The sequence below is a fragment of the Lonchura striata genome, chromosome 1A (assembly GCF_050655825.1).
Source record: "Lonchura striata isolate lonStrDom1 chromosome 1A, ASM5065582v1, whole genome shotgun sequence".
Classification (NCBI taxonomy): domain Eukaryota; kingdom Metazoa; phylum Chordata; class Aves; order Passeriformes; family Estrildidae; genus Lonchura; species Lonchura striata.
In genome coordinates, this window is record NC_140741.1 from 7,489,928 (window position 1) to 7,517,154 (window position 27,227).

The following is a 27,227-nucleotide window of genomic DNA, read 5'->3' on the forward strand; positions in this document are numbered from 1 at the left end:
CTCTGTGTCCATTAGGGAGCACCCATCTCTTTTTCTTAAAATTTGTTTTTCCCTCCCCTCACTGATTAGAGCAGAAGCCATGGAGGCTAGCAGTACTCACTGGTAGCTGTTTGGCATGTGCTTCAAGTTCTGCATTTCCAAGGATAAACTGCTGTCCTGCACGTGGATGGTGAAATTTCCAGCAGCCCTCAGTGTCTCCTGGGCAGGCAGCCCTCCAGAGGCAGCAAGGTTGAGCAGGTACACTCCTCCCTCCCCTGCCATCGGCAGCCCTTGCAGTGTGTTTGCTTCAGGGTTGAATTCCAACCACTTTGGCAAATCTGCACCACTGGCTAAAGAGACCTTCTCCATAAGAGGATGGCAGAGAAACAGAATTAGTGATAGGAAATGGTGTTACTACTTCAGTTTTACATACTGTCAGCTCTAGCTGGACAAAAATTCAGAAACAGCCCCAACTGATCAATTTGAAAATCTTAGAAATTACAGTGCTTTGGCTTTTCAGGTAGTGCTTGTTTTGCATATTTTTTAGCATATTGGCAACACTTTTTGTCCATTTCCAAGACCCCACATTCTATAGACTACTGGTAGATAAAACATAGGTGTATGTAGGTTGTTTATTTGCTTAGTAGGGAATTGCTGCATTGGCAGTGAATGATTGTGAGACTTTTATCAGTTCTACCTGTTTCTAATACATCTGAGGCATTTTCTAGAAGGAGATTTTTAGTGAGTTCATTTCAAACATAAAATGAATGTCTTTGCTGCAGGATTGCACCAGGAAATGTATTGAATAGCATTACCTTGTACTGAGTTATTGTTCCCTGAAAGGCAAATGCTGGCACTGGATAATAGAATATTTTTCCCATGAGGACAGTTGTGTCTGGGATTATTCCTTGCAGGCTCTTTGTTTCTTCCCATCTGTTATTCAATCCCTTGGCAACCTCAGCAGGGGAGCTCACACAGGCAGACAGCAGTGCAAAGAGAAGAGGGAGCAGGAGCAAGACCCTCAGCCCTGGGAGCACAGGAGGGCTGTGCTGGGTGTGCCCTGGGTCCCTGCAGGCATCTTCCATCCTCCTCCAGCACTGCTGGCAGCCGGGTGCTGCTACTGGAGCTGTAGGGGAAAGAGAAAACCCAAATCCATGGGCACATGATCCTCAGAGCAGCCAGCTCCATCTCCCAGGCAAGCAGTGCACTGCCAAGTGGCTGAGACTTCTCTGCATTGGTTAAGGCCCTGCTGGTCTCTCTGGGTCACAGTGACATTTGGGGAGGGCTCTGGACTTTGAGAAGCCGCGGTACTCACCATGGCTGCTGTGTTCAGACGAAGGATTTCCACAGGCAAACAACAGGTAGCACAAAGCTGGTTCATGATGTTTTTAACCCAGTTGCCCTCAATCTCACTGTTGCTCCCATCTCTGTTTCTGTTGTGATAAAGGCCCATTGAGAGGTGAAATGCTACACCAAGGCCTCATCAGGGGAGCCTCCAACATATGGCACAGGGCAGTGGCAGGTGAGCAGCGCAGTAACCTGACCTGCTGGGATTTTGTGGTGTAGTGGTACCAAAAGGAAAGGTGAGTATGGCAAACAGCATTGATCACGGGGACAAAGGCAGGCTGAGACTCACTGTCCTTTCCTCTGTAGCATCAAGGGCTGGAATTAGATTAATTATGTTTGATGCTGCTTCTTCAAGTGAGGATAAAAGCAGAAATAAGGGCTCTCATACACCTGTGAGTGGCTTCCAGCTTTTAGATGAGCAGCATGCAATATTGCTGCTCATGACATACAATATACTTAGTCTGTCCTGCTTAGGGCAGCTTTATTTAAAAGCATATAAGAAGAAAATAACATTTACTATCCCAAATGTTAGAACTGAGAAAGCATGGACGATGTTTTGGAACCAGATGACTGCAGCAGCAAGACAGGGCAGGAAGTGCTCCTTTCTTGGTACAGCTCTGACAGCAGGATGGCTTGAAAACCGCATTCTGCTTTGCTTTGGCCCTACAAATTCAGTGGCTATTTATCAAGGAATCAGGTTGTGCTCTGCTGCTTTTTAACAAGTATTTTCTTCCTTCTGTTTGTGGATGTGTTTGCAGTAGTTGCCAATCTTTCTGTCATGCTCCATTGCACAGGTGCCTTCCATTTTAGCCATGAGTGGAGCATGCTTTGGATGGAGCAAGAAGTGGTGATGCAAATTTTACATAAAGACAGAAATTGTGTGATATTTTCCAAAAGACAATGGTTTGCTAGACCCTGCAGTATGTTCCTATACTCTGGAAAAAATAGAAACCCACTTGCCTTTCTGATGGGTGTGCAATGCTTGATGTCATCGTCTGCTTTTGGCCAGAGATGAATCTTTATCCAGCAAGTCTGTTTCCCTTGTAGCCATGATTGGCTCTGAATAAATCAAAAGTTAGTGCTTCTTTGATTATGCTCAGCTGTGCTGAGAAACAAGTTGCTACATTCACCTCTCCATTTTTCACTGTTTTCCTTTCTCCTGCAATCCATGAAAACAATGACAAGTCCTCATTCACCCCTTATTAAATAAGAGGGAATAGGTGGTGGGGCAGAAGTTCAAGTTGGAGATGGGGACTTTTATTTAGGGAATATCAATCTTATGCAAGGGAATGGGTGCTTGACAGCTGACTAATCCCTCCTAATGATTTGCCTCCTGAGAGCTGAGTAAATATTGCCATGTAACCATGCATGAATCATCAGCGTGCTCTGAAATGATGGGAATACTCTGAGATCCCTTTGTTGCTGTGAGCTGACAGTAGTCCAAACCACCTCTGGAAGGGCAACATCTGCCCACCTCAGGGTTCCAAAGCCTATAGACAAATCTTTGCTTCAGGTGAGGGAATGTCAGTGAGCATTTCACCTGTTTGGGTCCTGTCCCTCCTTAGTAATATTTGTCCATTTGCTTTGACAGCAGAAGACATTGTGTATTTACTCTGTAGTGTCAGGTGAGGCTGAATATTTTCACACTGCTTGCTGTTGTGATGTTCTGGATATAAACTTAGTGAAATCTCACATGAATGTGCAAGGGTTTAAAATAATCAGATTTTTAAAATTTCTCTGGAGTCTCCCTGTAATCCTCACTGTTGTATAATTACTGAGCTCATAATGAATTGTTCTTGCTAAATTGCATCAGAGGCATATGGCAGTTTGTTGGGTAAATGCCTTTTGATAAAAACAAAAATGAGAGAGTGGGAGAGAGACTTCATAGAGGAGCATGTAATAACAGGACTGGAGGAATGGCTTCAAGCTGCAAGAGGGTGGGTTTAGATTGGCTATGAGGAAGAAATTCTTCCCTGTGAGGGTGCTGAGGCCTTGGCACGGGGTTCCCAGAGGAGCTGTGGCTGCCCCTGGATCTCTGGCAGTGTCCAAGGCCAGGCTGGATGTGGCTCTGAGCAAGCTGGGATAGTGCAAGGTGTCCCTGCCCGTGGCAGGGATTTAGAACTGGGTGAACTTTAAGGTCCCTTCCAACCCCCAGGCCATTTTATGATTCTCTGAAAGTATCGCAAATATCACTCTCTGACTAAATGCAGGGAAACTTGGGAACAAATGTAGCTAATCTTTCCCACACAGAACCAAGAAATACCAGAAGTTTTATGGAATAACTTCATTCTCATGTGATTTCATGCCCAGTGTGCAGAGATAAAGGTGGGCAACTGAATCAAACAGAATCTTTTTGGGGCACCTCTAAGTACTTGTAAAGACAAAAATAACTTGCTTATTTTGCTTCATTTCTAGCTTTAGACACTTTTTCCTACAAGTGTGTGCTGCATTTATACAGAGGTGATTCTGAAACCAGAGGAAGAAACACCCCTTAAGCCTTATCTGAAACATGAAAGGACACAGCTGAAGGATAAACTATCTTCTGCTTTCCTTTTGGGTGATCTTGTAAAATGGAAATTGTGACTGTCTTGTTTCCCTGTGCTGCCCCAAGTCACTCTCTTGTCACTCCTCCTAGGAGCAAATGGGGAACAAATGTCCAATTCTTCTCTGTCCATGTTTAGCAAGCCTTCTTGGCAGGGTTTAGGGTCTCCTGCAACATCCCAAATAGCCTAGAATGGTTCAGCTTTACAGCCTATAACACAAAGGTAATGTTTTTTTTTTATTAGGTTTTTTTTTGTGTCTATTAAATCCGCAGCACCTGGAATCAAGTAATTGCTTGGCAATTTTAACTTCCTTTCAAGTGTCTTTGACATTCCAGCCCCCTTCTCTGCTGCAAAGGAAGCCTAGGTATTTTCCTAGTAGCCCCAGCAAACTCAGCAAGCAGAAGGTGATTTCAGAGCAGTATTTTGGTGGCCTGATTCATTATTTTGCAATGCCTGAAGCTGGCAGTGCTGGCAGCCCTGGAATCCATACGTTGGTAACTTGCCAGGCAGTTTCAGAATGGTTTGTGTGGACATAATAGGAAGCCTGGTAGTAGCACATGTTCTGCTGAATTATCCAGTGTGAATTTTCCACCTTTGACTTCCATTAAATTCTAGGAAAAGCCTTCTGTGTTGGAGTTGCCTAGAAACCTGTGGAGATATGCCTGCAAATTGGCTGTTGCTACACTGAGTTTCATGCAAAATGTGGGAGATGTTTTTGCTTGGACTGTTGCAATTAACATGCTGCCTATTTCTGGTAGGCAGAATCTTGGAAACTGGGTGTTGGGAAAGACAGAAATTAATATGGGGGGAGAAAGGAGCCTGTATGTTACAACCTGCATGTCACAACCATGGCACTCCTGTGTTGCCAAATGTGAATTAATTAGAAAGTCAAGGTTTTGGTATCTGGGATAAGTGTCAGAAAAAGCGCTGAGTTTCTTTTCATGCCTTTTCTTCAAAATAATAATGCACCCCCTCCCCACCCCCAATTTCATTAATTTTAATCATGCTAGTGTTTTATCTTTAAGTGGCTGCCTCGGGTTTTATTTCTTTTTCTGTTATTTTAAAACAAATGGGAGAAAGAGTGGAAAGGACAAGGGAACAACATCTGAAGGAAAGCTGCTTCTTAAACCTTGTCTTTACTTGCTTCTATTTCTCATTCAACTTAGCAGTGGGAAAGTATTTTCACTTCCCACCTCACTTCCCTCCCAAACCCTCATGTTTCCTCTGAGAAATTGTCTGCGTGGGAAAGTTTTAAACATGAAAGTCAAGAGATGATTTTATACCAAGGTTAGATTTTGTTTCAACTACCCATGTGAACACTCTTGTTTTGCTACAAGCTTATTTTTTTTCTCTCCCAAATTATGGTTTTCTTTTCCTCTTTTAAGCTCAGTTTATGACACTGGAAACTGATAAAACTGAGCTGGAAAAGGTTGTACTAAAAGAACTCAGGGACTTACAGAGTTACAGCTACATATCTAGCAGATAAAGCTTTCCTGCTTAGACAAGCCCTCACTATTTCATCTTAGCTGTTTGTTGGGTTTTTTCCCTGGGGAGATCTAAAAAGTGAAAAGAAATAATTTACTTCAATGATTTAACTTTCCAAAGCTCCATGTTTTTGTCTTCCATTTCAGCTTCTTTGAAAATGAGGAAAATGGGTTACATTCAAATTGTCCTTTTCCTTTTTCCTAATTAAACATTGTATTTTCATAAACTTTGAAGTAATATTAAATTTTGGCCTTTTCAAAGTTATTAGTTATTTAATCCCTTTTAGGGAAAGATCACTAGGTTGGCCTGAATAAACATGCTTTGTTGTAGGAAGGCTTTGTTTGTAACACTGTGCTCTGTGGGAAGGGAGGTGGGAGAAGATGCTAGAGCTGCTCATAAAGCAGGACTTTTGCCTGTACATCTGTTACATTAATTGTGAGACCTGCAAGCCTTTAAAATTACATTAAAACTGCATCTCTCTCCAGCTGTTAATGCCAACATGGGCTGTCACTTCAAAAGGAATTCTAGAAATCCTATCAGCTGATACCACTCTGGGCTGTCCATGGCAAAAGGAGATAGTGGCTGAAATCTTCTGGCAAAGTCTTCATTGTTGTTTTGTTTTTTTTTTTTCCTTCTGCCCTTTTTATGGTTGAATGGAGAAGTATGAGCAGAGCTGAGGTTTACACAACTCCCAGGGCAGGATGGAGGCTGGTGTGCCAGGTTCCAGCCTCATGTGATTTTTCAAAAGGAGGTGGGATATGTACCAAAGAAGGATCACAAGGCTTATAATGGCCAGGGTGACAGGACCTTATTTATGGAGCCTGCTGCTGCTCCTGGGCCCAGTCTTTGCATTCAGCCAGTGTTGCTGCCTTCCCACAGCAGGCTCTCAAACCTGTTGCTGTAATAACCCCAAAATGGTTTGTGTTTCACTCAATGGGCTCGGTTTCACCCGGCTCTCAGCTGATGTGACACTTTGGGATGGAGCTCCCTTCCCCTGGCACCAAATGTGGCTCACAGCTCTCTGCTGAACCCAGCACTGTCCTTCCACCAACACATATGCTGCTGCCAGTGCTCTGTCTTTGTATGAGATGGTTTCTGTCTTCTCTGCTGGAAAGGAGGGGGAAAAAAAAATCACATTTCCACGTGATCAGCCGTGGATCTTCTCCTATGGAGAGGGAGCTCAGCTGTGCCTAGAAGTGATGGGGAAGCCGCAGAGGAGATGGCAGCGTTTCCCAGTGGGTGAGAGGCTGGCTGGGTCCGGGCGTGCAGAGCACCTCCTTCCCCCTTAGGCTCTTCCAGAAGTGCTGGACAACCGGGCAACTGAACTGTTCTCCCTCCTTCACCTCTGCTTGTTTTGTAAAGCCAGCCCTAAAGCTCTCTCCAAAAAGCAAATAACAGCTGAACCCCGGTGCCTTTCTGTGTGGCAGAAGCCGAGAGGCTGTTGACTGATGGGGGAAAGGAAGGAAATTTACAGCCAGAGCCCTCTCACCAACTTCTCCTCCCAGATGTTTTTCTTTCGATGTTTGTTTTACTTTGGCAATTGACTAAACAAATTGCTGTCTGAGTGGTGCAACTGATGGAGTCTGGTTTCCTTCAGGTTTTTCTGCAGTTCCCTTTCTTCTGACTTAATGATCTCAGCTTCATTCTCTGCTATATTTTCCATGGGGAAGGGCAGCCAGGAGCTGAGCATGGCTGCTTTTCCCTCCCTCGGTGGAGAAATGGTTTTGAATTTCTGTCCATTAGCCAACTTCTAGTTGTAAAAAAAATCTTGAATAATGGATAATTTTCAAGGCATCCATAAGAACCCTCCCCGTGCAAATGCTCTAAATTGGCTAATAATGGGATCAAGCATTTCTGACTGGAGAGAGGACTGGGTTCTTGGAGGGGACAGGTTGCAATTGCACAAGCTTTGTTTCCTCACGGCACCGAGGTGGAAGTCAGTCCCTGGAAGCCCGTTTTGTAAAAAGGCCACTTGTTTTCTTCATCCCTTGGAGCTGTCTGGGTGAGCTGCTCCTGCTATTGCTAAAAGCACTTGAGTAGAATAAAAATCTGTTTCCTCAGCAAAGCACTTGAGGCTGGGCTGCTTCAGTTGCAAAGGAGCAACAAGAAGAGGGGAAGAAAGCATGGTATCACTTTAAAATAAAGGACTTTCTATTATTGTTAAAGTAGTGTTTATGTTCACTCTTGACAATGTTTACAGCTTCCTTTCCAATGGGTTGCCCTGAATTATGAGTGGGATTCAGTTTCTGCCTCTATTTTTTTCAGTTTATGCCAATTGTCCTTTTGTAGGTGAAGTTAAGTGCTGCCCAGAAAACCACAGCTCAGGCAAAGTGTTGTCCAGTGCAGGAAAGCAATGACTGAGGCCTCTACAGAGAGGCAGCTGTGATTCTGCTTTCATCTCTTTCAGGAATTATATGACTTATCAGTGATGAAGCCAGATCTTTGATAGAAAATTGAAAGTAATCCCTAAATATTTAATATGTGAGTATTAAAGACAACCAATTTGTCAGATTTTAGAGTGGGTTGAGACTTGCACCAAGGCCCTGGTAAAAATGTGCATGACTCATGTTGAGGTGCTCCAGGGGTTTTATGGAGGCTTATCACTATAATAGGGAGAAAAAAAGAGGGGTGGAAAGGCAGCTCTTGAGGTATTGAGTGAGTTTAACAGAGGGAAAGTGCAGGAACTATAAATTGTGTTGAACCTGGAGGATGGATAAAACTAAACTCATTTAGTTTGTATAGATACCCTGTGCCTGAACTGAAATTATGCATGAAACAATGCAAAAAGCCTTGAGCTGAGCTTTGTAGCTGCTCTTATAAAAGACAGCAGAAGTTTTTGTGTTTTCACAGCCAGGCCTCAACAGCAGGTCTTGGTGCTGTAATAAGGCATTTGATAAACTAACTAAGTTTTTAGGAAAAGTTCAAGCTCTTTCCTTGCAGTCCATCAGAGCTTCTGCAAACTAAATTATCTATTTAAAGTCCTAGCTCTGGATCTAGAAGACTTATTTCTGCAAATATTAGTCTATTTGCCTTTTTTTTTTTTTTTTTTTTCCCTAGGCTGTTGTGCCTGGATGCTTTTATTTGCATTCATAATGTCTGTTCTTGCAACAGGCCTTGCTCTGGAAGTTGCCAGGGTAACAGCTTTGTTTCCTTTTGAAGGCAGGATGAGAGTGGCACCTCGACCTCCTGGCTGGGTGCTGGACCGGGAGCCAGCAGAACTGGCTCCATCCTGCCTTGGCTGCTGGCATCTGCATTTGCCTGAGGTGCCCTTGGCAGGAACCAGCAAAGCATTTCAGTGGTATTATTTATTTATTTATTATTTATTTGTTTGTGTGCCTGTTGTTGGGCAGCCACCCAGTTCCTGCCTAGCAACCTCTGGCATCCACAACATTTACTTAAAGGGCTCTTCCCACAGTCCAAGGGTTTTCCTCACACCTTGCCGTCCACCCCTGAGCCCGACTCCCCTTGCCCAGATCCCAGAGGGACTCCAGGCCTCCCTGCTTCCCCCAGATTCCCCTGTAGCTCCTGTCATTTGCCTCTTGGTGTCTCTATTTCCCTTCTGACCCCAGGTTAGCCCTGCTGACTTCAGGCGTAGTTGTCACCGTGGTTGTACCTCTGTTGATCTGTAATTGCTACCATGCTGTTGGGGCAAATGTTGACATTTTTCAGGACCAGCTGCTTGGAGAAAGGACGGTTCTTCTGTTACTGAAACTCACAAGTGTTTTCTTTGTTTGTTTCTACCTACTTTCCTATTTCTCAAATATGCCTGTGCATGTCAAAACAGCGATGAACAGCTTGCATTAAATAAATTAGCTTAATACTGCTTGACATCATTATCTTAAGCTCATCCACTGAAAACACCTAAAAAGAAGGGATGGTCTTGGTTTTGCTAGGATTTCCATTTTTTGTTGGTTTGTTTTTTGGGGTTGTGGTTGAGGGTTTTTTTGGTGGTTGACTGACTGTTTGTTGTTTTTTAAAGAAGAAATGTTTTAAGTTCACCCTGCAGACCAGTGGCAGAGCAGGACTGTGGGCAGGTCTCTCTGATCCCACTCTTCAATGGACCAGCATCTTTCACTGCTCTGGCTTTGGGTCTGAGAGAAGTTAGGGCTGTTCAGCTGGAAAAAAGAAGGTTGTGTGGAGACCTCACAGCATGCTCCGGGATCTGAAGGGACACACAAGGAAGATCAAGAAGGACTCTGCATCAGGAGCTGGAATGACAGGACAAGGAGTAATGGGTACAAATGGAAAAAGGGGGAATTTGGGCCAGATGTATGGAAGAAATTCTTCCCTGTGATGGTGGTGAGGCCCTGGCACAGATTGCCCAGAGAAGCTTCCTAAACCTGGCAGTGTCCAAAGCCAGGCTGGAGAGGGCTCTGAGCAAGCTGGGATGGTGGAAGGTGTCCCTGCCCGTGGCAGGGTGGGGTGGAACGAGATGATTTTTAAAGTCCCTTCCAACCTAGGCCTGTGGTCCTAAGCTGAGTTTGTGGGACCAGGCTGCTGCAAAAAGCCATTTATCTCCCAGCTCCGTTTCTGTGTGTCTGCCAAGTGATAATTGGGGGGAAGAGGAGCCCAGCCCTCATGATGCCCATTTGGTCCATGACTGACAGATTTATGATAGGCTGCAGTTTCCTCCGTTTGTCCGGCAGCGAGTGGCAGGGCTGGGTGATTGTGTGCCGGCCTTCCCAATGGAGAGCGCTTCCAGCTGGATCCAGGGCACAGGAAATGATCTAGCGAAAGCCTTTTGATGACAATTAACAGAATTCCTGCTGATAACTTTTTTTTTTGTCCTCTCCCTCAGAACGTTTTTACAGCAGTTTTTATGTAGGGCTCCAAGTGGCTGTGGAGAGGCACTGGAAGTGGGTGGTTACAAATATTTGATGAGTGTGTCATGGATAAGGTTTATTCCTATTGAAAGTGTGATTATTTTTTTAATCTACACCTCCTTAGTATTTTACTTGATGACCAAAGTCACATAAAAATGTATTTTTCTTCTGAGATGGTGAAGCCCTAAAACCCAGCCCAGTTTGGCCTCAAGCAAGAAAGATTTATTGTAAACTGCTTGTTTTGCCAGGAACAGCAAGGGGCTTGAGTCCTGGGGTCACCAAGGTGGGAGAATATGCTTAAATCCCCTCCTCCCCCCAGTTTCTGTAATGCATTCCTGTGTGTGGCATCTCTCTTGAAAAGAGGGAAAAATAAATATTTATTTGTGCATGGGATTATCTGTGTCAAAGGAAGGAAAATACTGGTGTGGGGTGTTCTCCCTCACAAAGCTTTTAAGAGTTGCCTTAGATGGAATGTTTGAAACCAAATACTTTTCCTTAAAGCTTCATGATCTTCAGACCTGAGGTTTTGTTTTTTACCATGGGTGAAAAAACAGAACTTGAAATCCTTGGTATCGGTTGTTCTCATAGAAAAGGAGAAGGAAAACAATTTTTTTTAAGAGCTGATACACATGGGGATTAACCAACTTTGTTTTCAGTAGATAAATTACAGCTCAGAAAATTAAATTTAAAATGAGATTAATATTTGTCCTTGGGAATTTGACACCTGTAAGCAAAAAACCCTTTGTTTTGAGATCTTAAGGTGCTGCTCTAGGCTTTGTGCTGGATTTATGCTTGAAGACTTCTTTTCTCCAGCAACTTGTATTGCACTGGAATCTCCAAGCTGGGGTTTAGTAGAGAAGTGCAAAAGAGAGTGAAGCTGGTGTTGTAAGAGGGGTCAGATTTTTCTTCTGGGTTGTTCATATTGTCAGGGGCTCTTGCAATGAAGTGCTACGTGGGAAAATGGCCTCTCCTTGCCTGAGCAGTGAGCAGAGCACAGGCAAACTGCTTTTATCTGCTGTGCAGCTGGTTTGAATAGTGACAGCTCGGACCTTTTGATCTGCCACTGCCTGGCTGCTGGTTTTGCCTGTGCAGGAGCAAACCCAGGGGCAGAGAGTAGAAAAGGAAAACTGCAGTGGTCACAGAGGATGGAAAACAGGCAAGTGATGAAACCATGGAAAATACAGTAAGAAAGTGTAGGAAAAATGGACAGTCTGGAAGAGTCAAACATAGCAGTGGTACAGGAGAGGCCACGTCCTCATCTGTACTTCTGTGAATTCTGTCCAGAGGCAGCTTGGGCTTCAGCTAAAAAGGAGTGTTTTCTTTTTAAGCATACAGAGATTTCAGTAATACTGGGGAGCAAAACACCTTGTAAGAGGAAGCTAATTTTTGAGCTCCAGAAATCATCTTGTAAGAATTCCCTTTGTGCTTTTACAAAAGTTCCTGTGCTTCCCTTTCCTTCCCCCACCTGTGTACAGGCAGGTGAAGAAGGGCTGGAGTCTTGCTTGTTTGGTTGACTGCATTTCTGGTTTTGAGTGAAAGAGTCTGTATAAATCTATCTGTGTCTCCTTGATATGCACTAGTGATAGCCCCACAGAGGGCAGGGTGAGCACAGCAGCTCTGCCTCACCAGCACACAACAGGCATGTTAAAAATCAAGAGGAAATCTCTACCTTGAATCCAGGCATGAACGAAATTGTTCCTGTAAGGGCACTGAAGCCCTGGCCCAGGGAAGCTGTGGCTGTCCCTGGATTTCTGGAATTGCCCAAGGCTAGGCTGTATGGAGCTCTGAGCAACCTGGGATAGTGTAAGGTCCCTGCCCATGGCAGAGGGCTGGAACTGGATGATCTTTAAGATTCCTTCCCAATCTAAATTATTCTACTATTCTACATAAATCCTAAATTCTTCCACCTCGACCCAACTGCTGCTGGTCAAATACTGGGGACTGTAAACCTGTGCTACCTCAAAACCAGTCTCTGTGATTCTCTGGAGATGGAACAGGTCTGCAAATGACTGTGTGTGGCAAGGCTGGTCCAGTCACTGCCCACAGGATGAAATTATGCTCAAAATGATGTGTCAGCTCAGAGCTTTGAAGAGAACTGCTGGTGGGTAAGGGAAGGACTGCTCCTGATTCAAGTCAGAAACCCCAATTTCCTCAATCCCTCATTTGCAGCACTGGCTTTCAAGAGCTGTCATTGTTGAGAAGCTGCTCTGTGGTGGGATACCCACACTGTTTTTATTTAATCGCCTCTTTTTTAAAGGAGGCTGACAATGTCTTGTCCTCACTCTTGGCTTGGTGGAAAAGGAAGCTGAAAGAAGGAGGTGATCTGGCAAAGCCAACAGCTGCTTGAAGCACTCCAGGCCTGTCTATGCACATCCTTGCTCCTGAATTCCTAGGGTTTCCAGAGCAGCTAGCCAGAATGCTGAAAAAGCTTTCTCTTTAATCTCTTGATCTCCACTGTGTGTTTTTGCCAGTGCAGGTAAAACAGAGGTGCATGCTCCATGTACCGGTGTTTCCACCAGGGTAAACAGAAGAGTCTGGGTAATTGCTAAGAAGAATCTGAGCAAAACATCTTGTCTCTACAGATGGCTCCTGGGACACAGGAGTGGGCAGGGCAGGCACACTTGACCTGCCAGGTATCACCAGTGTCTCTCTCTTCTCAAACAGCAAGAAATGAGATTCATTCATTCTTTGCTCTGACTAAATTCCAACTCAAATGTGAGGGGAAGTTTAGTCTGACAGGTTTGCTGGGAGTGGTGGTGGGGATTGCTGTGCTTTCAGAGATCTATTTGGTACACACATCCTCAATTCATGAGGTCATTCTCCCCAGACTGCAGCTTTGCTTCAGGATCTGGCAGGCCAGAGCCCTTGGCATCACTTCAGCTCTCACTTGTGGTGTTACAGAAAATGACGAGATGTTCCAGTGTTTGCCCAGGTCCAACCTTTGGAATGGGACGCCACCTTTTATAAGACTCAGAGAAGGCTCTACTACTTTATTTTCTCAATTTCAATTTTAAGCAAAGAGACAACCCAGCTGAAAACCAAGAGGATGACATGATATTAAGGAGAGTGGAATTTGGCATGCAGGTTACAAACCAGCCTGAATCCCACTGCGTGAAAATGTTCAACAATACTGCAGAGCCTGACTCCTTCCTCCCAGGCTTCAGCTGGGACTGAGGGCAAATCCCAAGGAGAATTCTGTCCATTAGTAGCAAAGAGACTCTCCCTCCATATGTATAGATATGTATATATGCATATATATATATATATATATATATATATATATATATATGCACAATATACATGTATAATATATGTATAGATATGTATATATATATCTATATCTTCACTTTGCAAGCTGTATGCCAAACTTGTAGCTTGCCTTATAAACTTAGTCTTTCTAAACAAGAGTAATGGAACTAGGACTAGAAATATTAAAAAAAGCTAAAGTTTAGCCATTTTTTTCAGTAGTGACAGGAATGCAAGAATGAGGACACCTGGTGATTCACCTGGCTCAGAATCCTCTCCCCCAGCAGTGGCCAGGGATGGAAGCCTGAGGAGAGACAAGAACAAGGTATGTGTGCAGTGACAGATCCCCCAGACAACTGACAATCCATGAACTGGATAAGGTGTCTCTGCTCTCCCCATGATGTTCTATAAGCTTTGGCAGTTTCTTGGGGGAAGAAGCCATGTGGATGTGCTGCCTGTTGAGCCTTTGGTTTGTTCTCTGATTGCTTCCTCTCTGTTATTTCACTCTGCACCTCTGAGCTGCATTATCAGAGATGTACAAGCATCAGTCCCTGGACACCATCCACATGGCAATGCTGGTGTGGCAGACTGCTGAAGAATGTTTGTGCACTTAATGTTGTGGGTTTTATTGTTGTGGAGTTATTTTTTTTTTTTTTTCTTCTGTTTTTTAATGGAAGTTGGTTTTATCATAAGCTCTGGGCCCATTTTAGGTTTATGTGGTGGAATAGAGCCTCTGTCTGGTTTGCTCCTTATTTTTCTCCTGAGGGGAGAAAAGTGCTAACCCCTAACAACCCCTGCATCACGTTGTTGCTGAGTACTGGGATTATCTTTTTTGGGAATCTGGAAAGGACATTCCCCCTCTTCCAAGGGTTTAGCTGGCTGCAGCCCAGGAGAGCTCTCCAGCAGGAGTGATTTGAGGAAAGGCTGGAAGAAACATCATCTCTCTCATCCCCCCAAGACAAACATGATTTGGAGTGGGTTCCTGTTTCTAGACACCTCAGTCAGCATAATTTTGGGCTGCTCAGAGACAGAGCACTTTATGGGAGCTGGCAAGAAGGAAGAAGCTTCATTTTTAGGCAGTCCTTGGGTCTGCAAGAGGTTTCCTATGTTTGTCTGTGTATGTAGGATTCTCATCTGTTGAGCAGGTAGCAAATAAATGTAATTGAGCATGAGGAATGCAATTATTTGGACTTTGTCTACATTAGCAATATTCTCCATCTGGGAATTCAAGATTCCTTTCTCCCATCTTCTTCCATGAGGCCACGTAATTTCGGATGGATGAGGCAGCAAATTTGAGGCAGAGGCTGGAAGCTGACTCCTCAAATGCAGTGCTCATGGTGTTTGGTGAAGCAGAGGAGACTAAATTACCACAGAGCTTATTTACCATCTTAACTGGCCACATCTAAGAGGATGTGCAGCCATTAGAAACAAATGGTTTTGAACCATCATCAATAAATGCTGTAAAATAAGTGCCACGAGCCAAATTATTTTCCACTCCAAGTCATATTTGCTTCCCTTTTTCCCTGTCTCTAATCCAAGCCATGACTAGTAATGCTTCCCTCTCCCACATAAGCTGTAATGTTTAAGCTTGTTGCAGAGCAGTCACAGCTTGCCTGTCCTGGCTGCCATCACCTCCCTGCAGGTTTGGAGCTGTTGTCTTACCCCAGTGCTCCTGGGAGGAAGCACAGAAGTGGCTCCTTTGTGGATGTGGAATTTTCATGGTTCTGCAGGTCCAGAAACAAGGACCTGTGCTGTGGAACTGGTGGGCTGGGATGGAAAAGTGGGTGCCAGGAGTGTAATTGTCACTTTGTTTGTGGGTTTGTTGCATCTCACTATGAAGGTGAAGCAATGATGACTTGTGGGACGTCACTCTGGTTCTGCCCTTGGTTTCATACACACAGATTTGGGAGGGAAGAGAAAAAAACCCTGCATGAAACACTTTAATATCAGTAAGCACAAAATACTGTGCAAAAGGCTCAAGTTGAACTTACTCCTGTTTTGGAGACTGGGAGGATCTTCAGGCATCACAACACACCTAGAGGGATTGTGTATGATACTAAAAAATAAATTAGGAACCTCATGTTGGGGCAATTACTCTTCCCATCTTTGAGAAGTTTTAGTTCAAGCCCTTTGCAGTGGTATTACAAGCATAATTATATGACTTGAGGTGCTGTTAGATAGATGCAAATTTTCTGGGTATGCTATCTCTCAATTTAATCAGTTATTTGTTTGCCATTTGGGTACAGAAAGTACTTTGTTTAAAAATTAGCTGAATACACTTCCAGTAACAGCATCAGTGGGAAATAATGCAAAGTAGCCGATTTACTACTAGTAAAGAGCATCCAAGAGCTCCCTGGTGCATCTCATTTACTCTGAGATTTATGCAATACACAGTAAGCTAATTCCATATGCAAGCAAGCCATGCATGGCTCCTCATGTTCTCTGTTTATGCCCATTTATCTTTAACTTTGTTAGAAACACATAAACTGCCTCCTTTATTTGCTGGGTGTTCCCTTGCATTTTCATTTTTTGTGGATATCTCTTTGCTGTTAACTTTGTTGTGTGTTGTGTGGTAGGTACACTAGTGCTTTTCTGTAAATGGGTTGTTAGAATTTTGCAGCAAGTTCATAGATTTTGTTCAGGGAATACAGATCATCCTTATTGCTGCAGTGAACTGATGTGGAGTTCGTGAGCTGAGGCTGTGTGTGCACACATGTGGGAGTCTGGGATAGAGCAGTGGGCACCACATCCAGGTGAGAAACTTGAATAAAAGCCCACTGAAAATGGTGAACGTTCTTCTGCACTTCAGGGGCTGAACAATACGTGCACTGATTCTTCCTTATTCTTTCATAGCCCCACGTAAAGATGAAATTGCTGCCTGGCATGTGCATCATGCTGAGGTCTTAATGAGCGGCAAGGGCTCTGAGGTAGAAGAACAAATATTCACTGTGAAGAGCAAATGCCAATTATTAGTTAGGCATCTGAAGGAAAGCAACTTCTTTCTCTTTAGAATAATGTGTGCTTTCCTTTTAGAGGGAGATGAGGGATGGGTACCTCCCAATAACCAGCAAACACTGCCCCTCCCAAAGTCCTGCACCTCCCTGAAGGAGATCACTCTCTGCCATGTGTGTGACAGTCTTTCAGTAGGGATTGTCACCTTGCAATATAAACCCTGTCAACTTCAGCATCAATAAAGGAATCATGCTTCCTTATTAGCTGTGAAAATAGAAATGAAAACTTTAGCACAAAATAAACCACAGCAGTCTCTCCTGGGCTTCTGCACCATGTGCAGAACTTGCTGGAGAAGAATTCACCATGGAGAAATATCCTGTGCCTGACCTGCCATAGCCTGCTCCCTCTGGGTTCTCTGCCTCCACTTCTGTGCAGTTTCTGAGCAGTTGTTTTGATTAACAGATACTGCAGCTGGATGGGGATTATCTACAGTAAGAACTCTGTTAATTCAAATTTGTCTGTAGAGGACTACATCAGACAGTCAAGCCTGCATCCTCTTTTTCTATGGGACGGGTTTAAAACAAACATGCCCTGTTGTATTCCTGGGACTTAAAAGTATGGGATCCAGTGGATTTCCTAGTGCCATGATTTCCTGGTGGGTCGAGCACTAACTTGGGACTTGGAGACACCACCACCGTGCCTTTGGATTCACCATGTAAGTCTCTTTCCAAAAACATTTGAGATTCAGAGAGGAGCCTCTCAGATTTAAGGTTCAGACAGGAGCCTCCCAGATTTTTCAAAGGCAGATAGCCAAGTTAAGAGCCAGCGTCTCACTGATCTCTGCAAGTGCTTCAGCTGGGTCACAAAATAAATAAATCTTTCTACATGCCTGCTTCTCAGTGGCTTAATTAATAAATATCTTCCCAGATCTCTCAGTTCTTCCATTCCTCACCTGTGCTGTACCCTGCTCAGGTGATAAATGCTTTCTCACACGGGGGTTGTCAAGATATGTTCATTAATGTGGTTTAATTAATTAGGTACAGTGGGAACGGGGGATAAACCAGTTTTTCAGATAAGATGGCCAAGAGGAAGCTTTTATCTCTCAAAATATACTGAAAAATTCTTGGTGGTGGGAGAGGGCTGCTTTTCTCCATGGCTTCCAAAATCCCCTGTGCTCACTGTTCATAGCTCATGTGCAAGATGCAGGGGCTGGAAAGGAGGAATGAAGACACAAGGATGCAGCAGCAGCCAGACATGACATGTCCCTGCCAGGGAAGGATGGAGTGGCCTTGTGGCCTTGTTGCAGAGACTGAAAATAGGAAGTACAGGGGTGATGGGGAGCAAGAGCTGAGCAAGGATGAAATGAGAGCTTGGCAGCATGTTCTGGGAGCAAGAGTGGGCTTATCCCAGCATGGGAATGCTGCAGGAATGGTGCCTTGCTGGTGCTTTTCACTGTCACAGAAATGGCACCGAGGACCAACCACATCCTCTGCCCCTTGCCCTGTCCTGGAGTGGGGTTCAGCAGTGTCCTCGTGGAAGCATTTGCCTGTTCCACTTTTGCTCTACCAGCCGGCTGTCAGGGAGGCAGATCAGAGGATTTCTACAGCCTCTGGTTGCCATGGGAAGCATTTTCTCCTAGATGTCAGAAAATAAATTGTACCATGAGGGGAAAATGGATAGAAATCAGCTTTTCCCCCCACCTTTTTGCCTTTACACCCTCATTTTCACATTAATAAGCTCTCTAATAAACTTGTGGGTGAGTGCCCATCCAGCCTGCCCTGATGTGATCCAGTCCTGTACCTTGTGAGCCTGTTCTGGGTGCTTGGAGCTGTTGAGTAACGAGTGTGCACCAGGCAGGATGTCTCCAGTCGGTGTTTTTATGTCCCTGCCACTGAAAGGTGGCAGTTCCCAGCCTGGTTGTGAAACAGAGGCGCTGATGGTGCTGATGTCAGAGGGCAGGCTTCACTTTTATGTTACCCATTTGTTTTCAACCAGCACCTTAATATCTCTGCAGATCACTGAGGAGATAATGTCAAGTGTAATGCTAAATGTATCCATGTGCATCTTAAATGTTAGGCTTTACTAGCTATCTCCAGCAGTTTCTTTGCCTGTGACACAGTAACAATATGCATTTCTTCTGCTCTTTTAAAGCAAAATCCAGTTTCACTGGTAAAATAATTCATCTGCTGCTGACTTTTCCTTTCTTGGGCTGACAACATAGAAATGGTGGGTGACGGTTCTGCTTCTTTAATGTACTCGTTTGTGGTTGCCTACAGATTAGTTAAAATCTAATTTCCCAAACACATTCATATTTCTAACTTCCACTGCTGCAGAGATGCAAAATGTCTTGCAAGAGCTGCTGAGAAACAGGAGGCTATTTCAGTGATTTAGGTGAAGTCCACTGAAACAGGGATTTATTTTATCAAGCATCCACATCACGGATCTATTTAAATCTTATGATGCCGGAGGATATGAAATTGCATATCTCAGCTTTTCAGGATTCAGCTGTTCTGCTAACTTTTGTTGTGCTTAAGGAAGACACCCAAATGAGGAACATATTTAAACACTACCCACAAAATAAACGCAAACAAACCTCCCCCCAGTTCTCATGGATAAGGCACGAACATAAAGCAGTTTCTTTCTGACTCATGTCTTATACCTTTAATACAATGTTAAATACAGGTAGAGGACAGAGGCAAATGCACAAGGCACTCCTAAATGAAAAAGTAAATCAGGTATTTCCATGTGATTAGTATGCAGGGTTGTGTTTTGTTGTTGTTCTTGTTTTTGTTTTTTTTTTTTTTTAAGTTCTAGATAAATTCAGCAGTTCAGCATTCAACATACTTTTAGTTAAGATTTTGTTTCAACCCACTGCATTCTGGACTGGTAGGAAGAGAGAGACTCCAGTTTGGGGAATCCAAATGTGCTGTAATGTTTTGATGATGTTCAGCATTTCATATTAATTTATAAAAAAACCACCAAAATTATTTCTCCTTTCTTATCTTACTCAAGCTCTCATTTCCTGGGCACAGCTGAGTTGACAGAAATCCTTTGAGAACATCTCTCATATAGGGCATTTCCTTCATCTAAGCATAAAATCAGTTTGAAACAATGGTGGTGTAAACCTCAGGTCTTGGTCCATATTTGCCATCAAAGACATTTTCTGTCTCCTTGGAATCACAGCCCGGTAATTTGGCTGTGCTAATTAATTCCATAGTCTCCTGGAATGTAATCTGCATTTGGGAGAGGTAAAAGTAGAAACTACCTTGGAAAGAGCCAGCACCAATCAGAGGTGAGGGCAAGGGAGGCTGAGACTGTCACAGAGGATTTCTTGGACCTCCCCATCCAAAAAATCTCTAGACACAGTGACCAATAGAATTCCTGATCTCTAATTTTCCCTTCCAAACACATTTCTGAGAAACATCAATTCTTGACGTGAGGGAGAAGAGTGATGGCTTAAAAGGGCTTTAAAATTACTCCAGACTTCCCTAAATGACTTCTCTGGAAATGCAGAGCCAACTACTCAAAGCCTGTTGACTTGTGCTCCCCTCCCTGAAATAGTATTTTCAGTTTATTTTACCCATCTGAAAGCTAGAATGGGCCTGAGGTGAAGATATGTGACCCCTACTCTCATGAGGGAAGACTGGTTCTCCTAAAAAAAAGCTAGTTTTCCTGATATTTCCTTGCCTGAACATGGACCAGAAAGAGAAATGCACTTCATCCCAAGGTTAGAAATGCTGGTGTGGCCTAGGAAGGATGGGCCTGGTGGCAGCTGCTTGACCAAAACTAATCACAATTTTTCTCCCCCTGGTAATTTTTACTGTTCCCCAAAAAAGGAAAAAAACTGTCCATAGCCCACTTTTTTTTTTTTTCACTCTAAACATGGACAGTATGCTGCTGAAAGGAGACAATTCTGACAAAAAAATAGAGCTGTATTTATTTTGCAAAAGCTTTTGAGAAAGTAAAAAATAATTGTTGATCAAAAAGAACATCAAAAGCAAAAGCCTTTTAAAGCAGTCCTGAACTGTAAAGCTTCCACAGGTTTGAAGCATCTTTTCTGAAGCTCTGCATGATAAAATTAGGAAAGGTAGGGAGGTATTCCTTAGGTATGCTTTCCAAGCTCCATGTCTGCAAATAAACTGCAGCCATACAGAAATTACAGATATTTTTCACTTCTTTAGTTAGTTGCTAAAAATTGCCACTTTATCCAGCTTGGAAATACAGCTGCATTTTTTTAGACCTCTTACTAGAGCTTTTGCTTTTCTTAGACTTTACTGTGGAAATTTTTGGAAAACGTTCTCAATTTTGGAGTTGGAAAAAAAAAAGGCAACATTGAGTTTATGTGAAATATTGCTTGCATGGTTTAAAATATATATATATATATATATTTTAAAAACTGCTGTATATTACTGATGCTATATCCACACTGTAACTGCTGCTATTGGGTCAGCCAGTATTAATGACAGCACTCAAAGCACAATTGCTTTTGAATTACACTCACTGTCCTCTACAGGAGGCTTTTTTCCTCCCTTTTATGGCAATGATTCACTTTTCCCCCTGAAGTCTCAGGACAGCTGGCAAAAGAGAAAATTCAAGAAAGGTAAGTGCCCCTTTCTGTGTTTGGTAGGAAAAGGCTTCATTTTGAAGCAGTCCAGCAGCCCCAGGAGACAGTGGCTGATTAACAAGCCTGTGGGGGCTGGCAGGGAGGGCTGCAAGGTTGGAAGCAAAGCTGGTGTAGCCGCTGGCACTTGCTCCCTGCAGGAATAGTGAGTTCATTTTTGTGCGCTTCCTGATGCTTGCTCTGCGGTCGGGAGCTGATAGAAGGCAACGCTTCAACTTCCTGAACCCGCTAAATAAAGCATCTTTTCTGTAGGGGTTGGTTTGCTTGGTTTTTTTTGTGTTTTATTTTTTTCTTTTTTTTTTTTTCCCCCTAGAGAAAGGCACATTGTGCTTTCTGCTTCAGTTGAATTTTCGTGTTTGGCTCTTTGAATGGACAGCTTAGGTGGTGGAACAGTTGGAAACTGATTCCAGAGAGGTTTGAATCTATGGCAAGGGGAAATATCTTCATTGGAATGGCTTGGAGCTGCTCTCAGGAGTTTATTTACACAGCTGCTGTGTTGTGCCACAGCTACAAGGGTGGCCAAGCTTCCTCTTTAATCTAAACTCCTTTTACTTAAGGTATTAATTCACAAATAGCTTCAGTTTTCTTTATTTCTAGGTTTGTTTCTTTCAAGAGATTATTAAGGCAAGGCAGTGATTATTTAAATACTTGAATTAATAGGTATATTAGCTCTTGTAAATTCAGGTGTAGCAGAGAGCAAGTCAGACAGCCCTGTCTGACTTGTCACAATGTGACCCAGTGTGCCTGGACAGTGAGGATGCAAATCTCACACCCGTTTCCAAGTGAAACCCCCAAGAGGTCGTCTGCAAGAGGTGTTCATTTTCTAATGTTAAGAAAAATGTGTTTCCCTCCAAGGGAAAGTCCTTCACAAGACAAGGCGTAAGGAATTGAGCTGGAATTTCCTGTTCCTGCCTAAGCCAGGTTGAATAAAATAGGTAAACCAGCAGTGAATGCTCCATATTCTGGTTTTCTCATTATTCTCAATCAAGTAATGATGCTTATTTTGCATGATTCACTGCTTTATTAAGTTACTAAGTGACATTTATCTCTGTCAGGCCTTTTTTTCCTGGGGTATTCTGTCGGTGTAATATTTTTTAATCAAATGCTTGATATTTTTTATGGCTCCAACACCAACATATTGTTTGAAACAACATCAGAAAGAGTTAACTCTCATAAGCAGAAAAAAGGCAAAATGAGTCCCCACAGCTGGCTATCTCTTAAGAAATCAGCTCCTGCTCTGACGTTTGCTACAGGCAAAGTAAAACAAAGCTCTACCAGCAGTAAATCAATTCCTGTGTGTGGGTACTGTCAAAATGAGCTGTTCTGGGGCTCTCTGATCCAACCCGTGGGCCAACTCATGCTGATTTTATACATCCCACTGTTTTGAAATGCCACTGTGCTCAGGGAAGAGCTTGGCTGGCTCAAATATGAATATCCACAAGTTAATGGGTGTCTTCAGCTGCTGTGGGAAACTTCACTGAATGCCTTGAAAAAACAGGCCTTCCTCAAGTAAGCTGTTAATTGTGCATTGCTTGAGATAAGTTTATTAAATATACTCCAGCTACAGATGGGCTTATAAAATCAGAGTTGGATTTTAAATATCAAAATGTCTGGAATGGCTTGCTCTTTCTTTTTTCCTTGTCTATTAGAAAGATAAGAAACAAACCCAAAGCTTTGAGTCCAAACTTTCATATAGCTTCATGTTAAAGCTCTGGGGTGCCTGTCTGGATTTTGGCCTGCTCCCATCTACATCTATTGTATTAAAACAGTTAAAGGCATTCTTCTCTTTCCCCTCTTCCCCTGCAGCTGGAAAGCACTATCCTCTGCTCTCAAGAAAACAAACATCAATGCTGCCTGTTGTATAAGCCTCTGGTTGGTTCCGTTTGCTTCCCTGGTGTGGCCCAAGTATCTGTAACTTCATCCAGCAGAGAGGCTGTGTAGGTGTGAGATGAAAACTTTTCCAATCAGACAATTTTCAAATGCATAAAAAGCTCAGCTTCTGTCAAGAGCCTCCCCTGTTTAGACAAGGTGAGCAGGAATTTCAGACATCTCCCTAAGATGTGAGGGGTGGAAAAGGAGCAGGAATAGGATGACGTCGGCCTATTTAACTCGGCAAGTTAACTCTCCAATATTATGCATTTTCACATCTAAGGTGGATTCTCAGTGCTGCAATGAGGCGTTTGTGTTGAACTCTCTGTGGATAAGCTGCTTCTCCTCTGTGCCTCAGCACTGGAATGAACATCAAAATCTAGGACCTAGACATCAAGGTAAAATTTGCCTACATTAAAATGTAGTCAAATGCTTCTATAAAGAGACTTAATGTCAGAGTATCACTGCAGAAATTAATTGAATATTTTCTTCTCTGAAAATAAGTAATAGACTAGAAATGAGAGTTGAGAAAGGAAGAGTTCCTCACTTTTACAATGTACAGAGGAATATGTGCACCAGGGCAGTCTGTCAGCATCAGCTGATGATTCCTGCATCTGGGTCCTGTTTCACAGCAAAGCCTGTACTCCCAGCTTTGGAACAAAAGATTAGCAGAGATAACTGATGGAAAACATATCCAAGTTACTGACTAAGCAGCCTCACCTTCACCCTGCAGCTAATTACAAGGTTAAAAATGTAGTAAAAATATACATATTTATCCAAATAACCCATTTGGTATATTTCTGCTCCAGAAAAATGAAGCAATATTCCATTATAATATCTGGCCCTGTTTTATCTTTTTTTATGTAGACTTGTTATGACAAAATCTCTTTCATTTTCATTAAATTTTTCCAGATACCATCTTTATAAAACTACAACTCAGAGAGGCATAATCATTATTTTTAATAGAAGAGAGTTAATACTTGTTAAAAATGCTGAAGGATTGTTTCCTGTCTCCAAGGAGAAGAGCAAGCGTTCCTCAGATCTGCTTTTCCAGGGTGATCTTTCTACCAGTTTAAGACCTGGTCTACAAAAGTGGGTAAGTGCTGGCTTATTTTGAGCATACAAATCACCTGAGATTATCAGGGTGTTTCAATGGCACGGGTTTAAAATGAAGCCTAAATACCTGACTGCCTTTGGGATGTGACTTTTCATGCAAAACTGCTGTTTCATAGGACTCATTTTTAGTTAACAGCTTTCCTTGTTTGGATTGAGATTTCCAGTTCATTCCATGTTTACCATTGGAGAGCTACGAGGTGGCAACTGCATTCAGCTGCTGGCACCATCCAGCCTGAGCCAAGATGAACAAGCCTAGAAGTGAAGGGGAACGCAGCCTGTGCCTTGATTCCCTTGGGGAGGGGAAAAGAAGCAAAGATGACTGCAGGTGTAGGACTCCTATCAGTTTCCAACTTTGCCATGGCAAGCACGTGCCAAATATTTTCCAAAGTGACCTGATTTAACCTTCTTGTAGTGGCAAAACCTGTGGGCCCCTTTCTCCCCATGCAGGCAGAGCTGTCAAGGACACAGCAGTCCTGCCTCGCTGCTGACGACCCACAGGCATGTCTCAGGTGCCAAAGGACATTTCAGAAAGCCCCAGTTACCTGTGTTTAGGCAACAGAGCTGTCCCCTCCTGACAGAATGGTCCCAAGTGGGGTTTTGCTCCCAGGCACACCAAGGACACCCAGGCCTGCTGCTTGGCCAAGTTCTGAAGTTCATTCTCAGGAATACTCCCACTGATCTAAGGCATGCCAGGATTTCATTTACTGCTGGGAAATGTGAAACTGCTCTGGCTAAAGTGTCTTAATTAGGCCATTAGAGCCTGGTATAAAATGGCTGAGATAAACAGGGTCAGGAGGACAAAGGATATTGTCAGTGCATTGTAAAGCCTTTGCTGCTCAGCTCAAGCTATCCAGAGCCACATTTCCAGGAAATAAAACACCGGAGCCCTCTGCATGGTGGCTCCTGGAGGGCCCCTGGGTCAATGCTTTTCACTTAGTCAGCACGTGGGCAGGGAGCCAGAGCTTCTCTGCCCTCTGGTGCCTTGTGCTACTTGGACTTTCAGTTTCTAACTCTGATCTAATTCTGGTCTAATTTAATTAAAGTTTTAACTTAGTCCAGCTTTGGGGTTTGCTGCGTGCATTTGGGGCAGTTTGAAAGGCCTCATCTTTGGTTTTCTGGTCCAAGGGTTGAATGAGGGCTCTGGCACCTGTTCTCTTCATATGGCTTATCCAGGAAGGATTTAACAACTGTGGTGACTCCAGGAAAACTGTGGGAAGTGTCAGATGTAGGGGCTGTATATGAGTGTTCAGGATCACAGGATGGATTGGGTTGGAAGGGACATCAAAGACCATCCAGTGCTACCCCCTGCCATGGGCAGGGACACCTTCCACTATCCCAGGTTGCTCAGAGCCCTGTCCAAACTTGCATAGGGAACTTCCAGGGATGGGACAGCCACAGCTTCTCTGGGCAGTCTGTGCCAGGGCCTCAGCACCCTCACAGGGAAGAAACTATTCCTAATATCAAATCCAAATCCACACTTTTCCAGTTTAAAGCCATTCTCCCTTCTCCTATCACTCCATGCCCTTTAAAAAAGTCACTCTCCATCTTTCTTGTAAACCCCCTTTAGGTACTGGAAGGTGCTAGAAAGTTTCTCCAGAGCCTTCTTTTCCACAGGCTGAACAAATCCCTCTCTCTCAGCCTGTCTCCATAGGAGGGGTCTTTGCTGGCGTTTTTGTATCCCAGTGGGTACAAAACAAAGTGGCAAACCCAATATATTCACCATAAAAGAGCAAAAGAGGGACCTCTAGAATGGCATAACATACATCTAGACGCTAAGACCTTTTTTTTAAGTTGGAAACTCATTTCTTATCTCAACAATTTATGCTCAGAAGTGCAATAAGATTGGAAGTTATAGATCTGAGAGATTAAGTGTGAAACCCTCAGCTTGTTACTCACTACCAGCAGTCTGCACACTCCTGTGAATAGATTAATATTCTTATAAGTTCTTAACTCTTATAATTAATTTCTTATAAATTTCTTATAATTCCTTAGAAAGGGCCTTGATCAGGCCCTTTGTTATTTTTTAAATCTCAAACAGTATTTTTTTTAAAAATACAGTGGTTAACAAATACTATTACTGAGTTTGCTTGTAATTTGGAGAGCTGTCTCCGGTAAATTACACCTGCAAAATCATAAAAAGTAGAAATAGTTTGATTCTTGGAGCTGTTGGTGAAAATCACATTTCTGTTTAAAGAATGCACAGTATTTCTAAGAATAAGAGTCCCCAGCTGGGGATAGCATTACCTTGGAACTGAGCACTTCCATCCCATACTGGCTGCGTGGTTTGGTGGGCTGGTCCTTGGTTTTTGGCAGGGGACTGAAGCAGAGTTTGTGGGTTTGTGCAGCCCCTCGAGCCCCTTTGGCCACCGAGGCGAGGCCTGCAGCTGCTCTGGCAGCCGTGCCCCTTCCAGCTGGGCATGGGGGGAGCCCCGGCAGCCCCGCTCTGCGTGGGATAGCTGGGAGCAGGGGGCTTCCAGATGCTCTCTGCATCGAGGGTGGGATTTTTTATTGTAAAATTTGGTGGTAATTTTCTTACGGAAATGTATGCTTTTGGGGTGAGAGGAGCCCCAGCGGAGAGGGGCCCTCAGCCCTGGGTGTCCCTGGCTGCAGGGAGGGCTCCGAGCAGGGCCCAGGCTCTGCTCTGGGGCCCAGCAATGGCACCAGAGCCACGGGCAGGGACTGAGCCCAGGAGGCTCCACCTGGGCAGGAGGCACAGCTTCTGTCCTGGGCAGGGACCCAGCCTGAGCAGATTGTCCAGAGAGGCTGGGGAGTCTCCTCACTGGGGATATCCCAGACCCCTCTGGACACAATCCTGTGCCCTGGTGATGCCATCTCCATGCTCTGGAATGGCTTTGCTGGAGCATGGAGACGGCACCAGCTGATCCACTGTGGCCCCTTCAGCCTGACCCATTCTGCGACCTCCTGCACAGCACCGCAGCATGCTCTTCTTCTCATTAAAAACACCAGCCACAAGAACTGCGGTTCCTCAAGTTTGCAAGCCATCAAATGGAGGGTGACACTTCTGGCGACCACACCAAGCACACCGTCTCAGCTGTGGGGAAGGCTCGCCGTCCCCTCACGCCCCCGGCTTGGGCTCTGCGCCCCTCAGCCGCTGCCGGCCCCGGGGAGCCGCCCGCGGGGAACCACCGACCGTGGGTCTCGGCAGCCCCACTCCGGTCCGGCGGGGCTCTGGGGCTCGGTGTCCGGCCCGGGGCGGGGCCGGGGCGGGCGGAGGCGCGGGGGGCG

General features: G+C 44.1%; 1 protein-coding gene across 2 annotated transcripts in view; it reads right to left on the reverse strand.

Moving 5' to 3' along the window:
* Positions 1-27,148, reverse strand: part of LOC146763362 (uncharacterized) — a 46,485-nt gene extending 19,337 nt beyond the window's left edge. For both annotated transcript variants that reach the window (XR_014952356.1, XM_085570364.1), the window contains exon 1: positions 101-27,148. Coding sequence is in view for 1 of the 2 variants with exons in the window: in XM_085570364.1 (XP_085426490.1) it covers positions 101-348 (248 nt within the window). In the remaining variant the exon portion in view is untranslated. The remainder of the gene's footprint in view (positions 1-100) is intronic.
* Between the last annotated feature and the right edge of the window lie 79 nt (positions 27,149-27,227).